The sequence below is a fragment of the Neolamprologus multifasciatus genome, chromosome 1 (assembly GCF_963576455.1).
Source record: "Neolamprologus multifasciatus chromosome 1, fNeoMul1.2, whole genome shotgun sequence".
NCBI classification, from domain to species: Eukaryota; Metazoa; Chordata; class Actinopteri; order Cichliformes; family Cichlidae; genus Neolamprologus; species Neolamprologus multifasciatus.
Window position 1 is genome coordinate 18,756,916 of NC_140439.1, and position 7,795 is coordinate 18,764,710.

The following is a 7,795-nucleotide window of genomic DNA, read 5'->3' on the forward strand; positions in this document are numbered from 1 at the left end:
TCAGTGTGAACTCCTGGTACAAATGGTTAAATTACGAAGGTACTATCACAAAGTTTTATGACTCTATCCACAGAAATGAAAAACCGTACCAGATTTAAGTTAGACCAATTTCCTTTTTAAGGCGGTCTCCATGTGGACCTTTGGACACTATTCTGACCATTTGTACATGCCTGTTTTCTCGTGGTGTCCCTCTGCTGTGCCATGAAAGAGGACGCCTAGTTCAAGTTAAATGCACTAAATCTCTCCCTCTGGTACCTCGGGACATTATAGTAGAACTTTGACAGTCTGTTAGTAGCAGGCGCATTCACTGTGAATGACCCCATGAAGGGATGCTTGGCTACTGGCTGGAATCGTCCACTGAAGAGTGCTGCTTGAGCTTTACCCTGAGAACCAGCTCTCAACAGCAGTAAACATGTAATATGAAGGCTGGATGATGTTTTCTACCATTTGCACAAGTGTACACCAAGTAGTCACGATGGGACTTTAAAAGAGTGAGCAGCAGTTCAAAGGTACACAGGAAGTTGATCTTGAAGGTTTATTAAACGATTCTTAAGTGAAAGGTCGGGGTTCTTTTTTTCTTTTTGTGGACAGACTCACAGAACCTTTTGATCCCACCTTGTACTTTACCTCTCCTGTATTATAAGCCAATACAAGAGCACATGCACTTGGATACACTCTTGCCCTTCCAGTCTCTTTCCTCTTGTTTTTTTTTTTTAATCTTTCCTCCATCTATGTAGTATTTTGCAATGTTCACCTGCTCTGTAGACTCTAGACACCTGTAGTTTCAGTACTAACACTTTTCATTTCTATCCTTTTTCTTTAACCTTCTGTGAGTTATTTTGACTCGTTTTCATGTCTGTCTTGTGTTTTGAATCCCCTCACCTCTCTTTTCCCTTTCATTATGTTCCAACCCACTCTTCTCCTCTCCTCTAGCTCGTGTGCCCAGTCTGAAATATCTCTGGATGGTTTCTCTGAGTGCCCCCCTCCTCCAGTGCCTGTAGTACTGCGTGGAGCACGAGAACGTTTGGCAGTGGAGCTGAGGGACCGCAAAGCACCCTTAGCTGTCATGGAGAGTCTCTCAGATGCAGAGTCCCTGTATAGTCTGGATTCCCGACGGTCCTCTGCTGCATTAAGGGGTTCACCAATGCTGGGTAGCCTCCCGTTCCCTTTGGATGCCCCAATCCCAGAGGAGAACCCATCTCTGAGCTCTCGCACTGAGCTACTATCTGCAGATGTCCTCTGCCAAGCAACAACAGAGCATCTGGGTGAGGTTGGGCCCTTCTTTACCCCAATGGAATCCAGATCAACCCCAGATTATCCTATGAGGCTGTCCCCTGCCACACCTCGCTACAGTGGACTCCATTCCCCAGCTCTTCTAAACCAGAGTGTCTTGGCTAAGTCTTACAAAAGTGAGACTAATGCCAACTTGAAAATGCTTCCTGATGAGGATCACCAACAAATGCCTGGTGTCTACAGCCCAGGGAGCACACCTGTTGCTCCCCTAAGTCCACATATTGGTACTAGACCAATGGATGGAGAAAAGGAAGACTGGGAGCTGGAAACGGCAGAGAAACAGTTAAGTGCAGAGACTAGACCAGCGGTTTCTACACCTCCACCCCATCTATCCAATGGAAACCCCAGCCAGGCAGTGCTGGAGTTTGCCCAATACTTAGACTCTCTTTTCAGACTGGATGGCAGCAGCTCACCAACTCTGGACCTTTCTGATGGAGAGTCAGAATCAGGCCGGGGCTCCTTTGGGCAGGGTGAGTGTCTTGGAGATGAACAGCGGTTGGATGACAAACAACTTCTGGCCAGGGCAACAGTGGAGCCTAATCTAGTTCCTAAGCCCCCGCGCACTTTTGCTGGATCCGCTGACCCCTCTTCGGGCATATCTTTGTCACCCTCCTTCCCTCTCTCTTCATCTGAGGAACTCAACGACCTTTCTCCTAGCGAGGGTGCCCCGTCAGCCATACACTCCCTACGAACATCACCCCCTTGCCACTGCCCTGAAGAGAACACACTATCGTCTATGGTGTAGAGTGCGCTCTGAAGACTCCAATGCCCTTTGCTCTGATTGAGAGGTGCAGTCAATTTCAGATTTTAAAACATATCACAGTACATGCATGCGATGGAATGCAGTTACTCATCTGAGATCCAGTGACAGAATTTGACTGACCAACTCACACAATATTCCCATTCTTCAGGTGTACCCCCTTGAACTCTGTTTATAGCATTTTCACACTATTGCAATGACTAAGAAAAAAAGGATACCTCTCTCTGCATGCCAGGGGGCTGTGCTGCTTTTGGGTGAATATATAAATAACTGTAGCTTCACAATGCCATTTGAAAATATTGTCTCACCCACATGGGAATGCGTCCACATTACATCAATTCCCTGAAGTAACCAAATCAAAGGGAGAATATTTAACTGAGCAGGGATTCAAAAATTAACACTGTAGAAGAGGTTAGCATAGGCACATCATCTGGGTTGATGTACTGGACGACTTCCTGCACACTCAGCAGCTCCGGAAATTTGTCCAGCTTTTATTTTTGTTTGATTTCTTTAACAGAAATGTGAAGATGGACATTTTGTTAATAAATAGAAGTGATAAGATTTCAAGAAATGTTCCTCAGGTCTACAAAGAATTGACTTTGAGAAAGAGAGTAAGTGTGTTACATTGGTGAGAATCCATGTGTCTTAAACATTTAGTGATTGTGACAAAGTTATTTCAGATGCCTATGGATGTTTTTGAGTCTTTTGGTTACTCTTTATAATGCATGATGATAATTTTTTTTGTAATTTATTTATTCTTCGAGAGAAATCATCATTAAAACCACCTTAGACTGACATTTGATTACTTGCGCACATCATTGCTCAATTTACCCCTCTTGCCAAAAAAAAAACATTTAATACATCGTCTTGCCAAATGTATTTATGGGATGTAATTTTGTATATGTATATGGATATTGCTTTATTTAAAAACAAGCTAAGTTCATTATCTCCTTCCCTAGCCATCCTGTTGATTACCCACAAAGACTGTTACACAGCAACTCCAGAAAAGATGTCATCCTGACCTTAAAACACTGCCATGGCTTTCATTTCCAAAACACAGCCTCTGTACACCGGAGTTTATAGGAATATCAAACTTGCTAATAGTTGTCCTAGTTTCATAATAATTACTGTACAGTTCTTCTTGGAGAGCTCTTAGAAACAGGTCAGTCTGCATGCATTCCAGAGTAGCATGGCTGGTATAGAACGTGTCTTGTCCTTAAGCCACAGTAAAGAAGCTCTAAACGTGTCCAGAAATTACCATCGTATGTAAACTCAAACTTTTGAGAGGCTCAATAGTCGCCGAGGTCATCAGACAGGACCAAATTATATATCCTACAGCTCTCTCGGGATAGATTTCTCTTGTTCTGAAGGTGCTCTGTCATTTTGGACGTCAAGGCGTTTGCTTCCCTTTAATACGGTTCATCTCAAACATGCTTGAGGTTGGACTGAATGAATAAGTGTACTCGAACATTGCATTTGCCGACTCTAAATGCTGTGTGCAGCACAGTATCTTCCATATCACTCTGGGTGTAATCGATGGGTCACGATTTGAATTATTACACTTAATGTTGTTATCACTTTTATTGCTATATTTGCTGGTATTATTATCCTTATTGCTCTTGCAACAGATTGGTTTGACGTCAGTGGTTTTTATCTCAGTTTTTAAGGAAAGTACGGAGAACTTTTTCAACTTTCCCAGATGTAAGGAGTTAAATATTTCAGGGTTTCCCCCCCACCCCCCCACCCCCACCCCCTGTCTTGAGTGGAAAAAAAATTGACATTCTGCCATGCCACTGGTAACAATATGCTTTTTGTTTTTGCAAATGTGTCATGGTGGTGAGACATGCTGCAGAGTGACAGCTTTCTCACAGTGAGTGACCTTTGGTGGAGCGCCACCATCAAGCCTGGAGTCACCATAGTGATCTGCACAGTCTCTCCAATTGGAATAAGATTTGCTGTGGTTACTCACAGCAGACCAGCCAGCCAGTTTACAGTCTGACACTACTGAAATCATGCTGCCAGTCCCAGTAGACACACTAAGGTTGGGCCAACAATTTCCTACATTCAGTAGCTTTGCTTGCAGCTGGTCATGCACTAAACACTGCTGAAAGAAAGCACCAATATTTTCCACCATGATGTGTATAGCACCATCTTCTATGTGTAATTATTTATACAGATGTCTAAAAAAAGATGAATTCCAATAGTCATGTAGAAAACAACTATATAACAATAAGGAGATAATTACTATATTAAAAAGATATCAGTATTGACATATATATATATATATATATATATATATATATATATATATATATATATATATATATATTAAAAAAAAAAGATTTCATCTGACAGTTATTTATTAAAACTATTGGCAGATTTAAGAATTGGACTTTATTTAAAGGAATAATTCAAGTATGTCTTGTCCATGTTTACCTGGTTTGCTTCCCGTCCTTTCCTGCCCCACAATGAGAATGTATTTAATCCCTCTCCCTCACTACCCCGCCTGTAATGAAATAAACTACAAACTGAAAAATATCCATTTGTGTCTTAACCTTTTTTTCCCCAACATGTGCTGCTGATATGTCTGTTTAAATGAGCCATAAATGTATATATTAAATTTGCTTGTCTTTATTTTTTAAAAATAAAGTTTTCGATTGTGTTTGTTTGCTCACGCATGAATTTTGGATTTGGGTCCTTTAGATTTGACGTAAAGGATGGATCAGTGGTTTTAGAAGTGCTGAGAGGCCAGATATATTTTGTGTAAAGATGAGCTGTTTGAGCTATTATAAGCCCAGGTGTAGGTGCATTGTATTATGAGTGTACAGTAGGTCAGATTAGAGTCTACTGCTGAGCCTTTAAAGAGGCGTCATGGGTCAAATGATGTGAAGTGGATGTGAGGTGTTGATAAGACCAAGGATATATACATCCACTCCCACTAATATTTGGTTGAATGTCCTTTAGCAAACTGCACCTCAACCAGATGCTTTTAAAATAGCCATCAGCAAGCTTGTGGTATAATTCTGGTTGGATCTTTGAACACTTTTTATGGCAGAATTTGTGGATTTAATGTTAGATTTTTAAATGTACTCCACACATTTTCAAAAGGGTTGAGGTCGGAGCTTTGGGAAGGTAATTCCGGAAGGTTAATGTTAGTCTGCTTTATCTATTCCAAAAGTAGTGTTGATGTTTGGGATCATTGTCCCCATTGAAACAATAAAATAGTATCCAAATTTCAGATGTTTAACTATTGTTTTGAGCGAAAGTTGAAGAATTTGGAAATTATCTCCCTTCGTCATTTCATCAACTTTGTGCAATGTGTCAGAACCACTTCAGCTAAACAGCCCCAGAGCATAATACTACCACCACCATGCATGAAGGTTGTTGCAGTTATTGCCTATTAAATTTGAAATCCTCATCTTTATTCCTCTAAACATACTTTGTGTTATTGTGGCCAAATAGCTCAATCTTTGTCTCGTATTTTTCTCCAGAAGCCATTTGACTTGTCCATGTAGGCAGCTGCAAATTTCAATCTGAATGCTACACCAGAAATTACGATTAAGCCTGTCTGCTTCAGGGTTCAACATGTTGAGTATTCAGAGATGCTCTTCCGCATACCTTGGTTACAACAAGCAGTTATTTGAAATAATATTGGCTTCCTATCATCTCAAAGCAGTCTGACCATTCTTCTTTGACCTCCAGCATCAACAAGTCATCGTCACCTTATTACTGTATATATTCTTTTATTTCTGACCGCTCTCACAACACTGTACAGATGGTTGGGGGTGATAGACCAGCGTTTCTGAAATACTCAAACCAGCCCATCTGGTACCAACAACCACGCCATGTTCAGAATCTCTTGAATCATCCTCCTTCATTCTGATACTCAGTTTTAACGTCAGCTGGTCGTCTTGACCATGTTTGTATGTCTAAATGCACTGAGCATCTGCCATGTGATTGATTTATTCGATATTGGCCTTAACAAGCCATTAAAAAGGTGTACCTGGCCAGTGTGAACTGTGGGTTCCTTATTTGTTTGAATATTGCCTAATCTAAAGTGAAAAGCAGAGAAAAGAGGAAATCCCATACACACACTAGCTGTATTTGTGAGTAGTAGAGTGCCTGCTTGTGTGAGACATTTCTGATAATTTCCACAATACCCACTTGTGCTGAAGTGTGGGTTTACTATACAGTATTCTGGCACTTTTCCAGACTGTGACACACTACCTGTAGGCTCACACACTTAAGTGTTCACCGCAGTTGCAGGTACTGGAATAGACCCAGTACTGAGGAGGTGTTTCAGAGTATCAGTACGGATATGAGGCAGAGGGAAAAACTGTACTGACAGGCAAAAAGACCATGACTAGTTCGTGCATCATTAGCCAAAGACAAAAGTAGTTGGCTTAACAATGGAAATGCTTCTACTTACAGCAAGTCGACTGTTTTAAGCTGTAAAATTGAATTCTTCAAAATATTTTCAACCAACTTAAATAAAAAATCTTTAGTTTTCACTTTGATTACATTTATTTTTCTGACTTAACTGTGGAAGTTTTTGTTAACAAGGTACACAAATGAAAACTTATATGTGAGCAAACAAAGCAATGCCTATTTTCCTTCCTTTTTCAATTTGCCCTTCACCCTATCCCTTCATCTTCCTCTGTCACACCAATGATCTGTATGTCCTCCTTCACTACATCTATCAATCCTCTATGTGGTCTTCTTCTTTTCCTCCTGTCTAGAAGCTCCATATTCAACATCCATTGCCCGGTATATTTACTATCCCTCCACTGCACATGTCCAAACCATCTCAGTCGTGTCTCTCTAACTTTGTACCCATTTCTAACTGTGTCCATCCTGGTCACTCACTGCTAGCTCCACTTCGTGTCTTTTTCTCAGTGTTACTGTCTAAAAAAACCCCCATAAAGCAGGTCTCACTATCATCTTGTAAACCTTCACTTTCACTCTTTCTGCTATCCTTCTGCCACCCCTCATACCCTTTTTCAACATTAAGCCATCACCTTTGTTCTAGAAAATCATTATCAGTACACTTCTCCATTCCTCAGGGATCCTGTCACTCAAGACTGTGTTAAAAAGTCCACTCACTTTTTTCCTAACATCTCCATACTTCCGTGGGTTTTTCATCGATACCAATCACCCTTCCCTTTTTTTTATCCGCTTTTTATCCGCTTCTACATTAATTAACCTAAAGCATGCAAAATTTTCCTTATTTCTACATAGTTATATGTATTTGTGTAATTTGCTATGACAAAAATAACAAACCATTGCTGTTTTAGCTTCTTAATTCATTAACTTGGCTTTTTTTATTATTATTATTATTAATCCCACTTTAATTCCGTCAGGTAAAGTGGGACTAATAATCTTCATATGCTTCTGGCTAAAATTATAGATAAGATTTAACATATTTTATCGCACTAGCAGCAAGAACCTTTTTCAACCAATTAAAAAAAATCTCCTATTAAATTTTATTGTGCAGTTTTATTTTGTTAGTTTGTTAAGCATGTAATCTGAGCACTCACTATAAGGGGCTATTGAAAGCTCAGTGAAAGCACATGGTAGTAAATTTAGAATTAACTTTGTTTTTTTAAACTATCATCATTATTATTATTTTCTTAAATAATATCAGAGGTCTCAACCTTTGATATTAGTAAAATGTGTTGTTATACTTCCAATCCCGCCAGAGAGAAGCAAAGCACGTCTCTACTGGGTCTCAAATATACTCTG

General features: G+C 40.0%; 1 protein-coding gene across 2 annotated transcripts in view; it reads left to right on the forward strand.

The window, feature by feature from the left end:
• dagla (diacylglycerol lipase, alpha) overlaps window positions 1-6,058 on the forward strand; it is a 46,522-nt gene extending 40,464 nt beyond the window's left edge. For both annotated transcript variants that reach the window (XM_085153721.1, XM_085153728.1), the window contains one exon: window positions 934-6,058. In XM_085153721.1, the coding sequence (XP_085009847.1) occupies window positions 934-2,038 (1,105 nt within the window). In that variant the 3' untranslated portion in view covers window positions 2,039-6,058. The remainder of the gene's footprint in view (window positions 1-933) is intronic.
• Window positions 6,059-7,795: the final 1,737 nt, after the last annotated feature.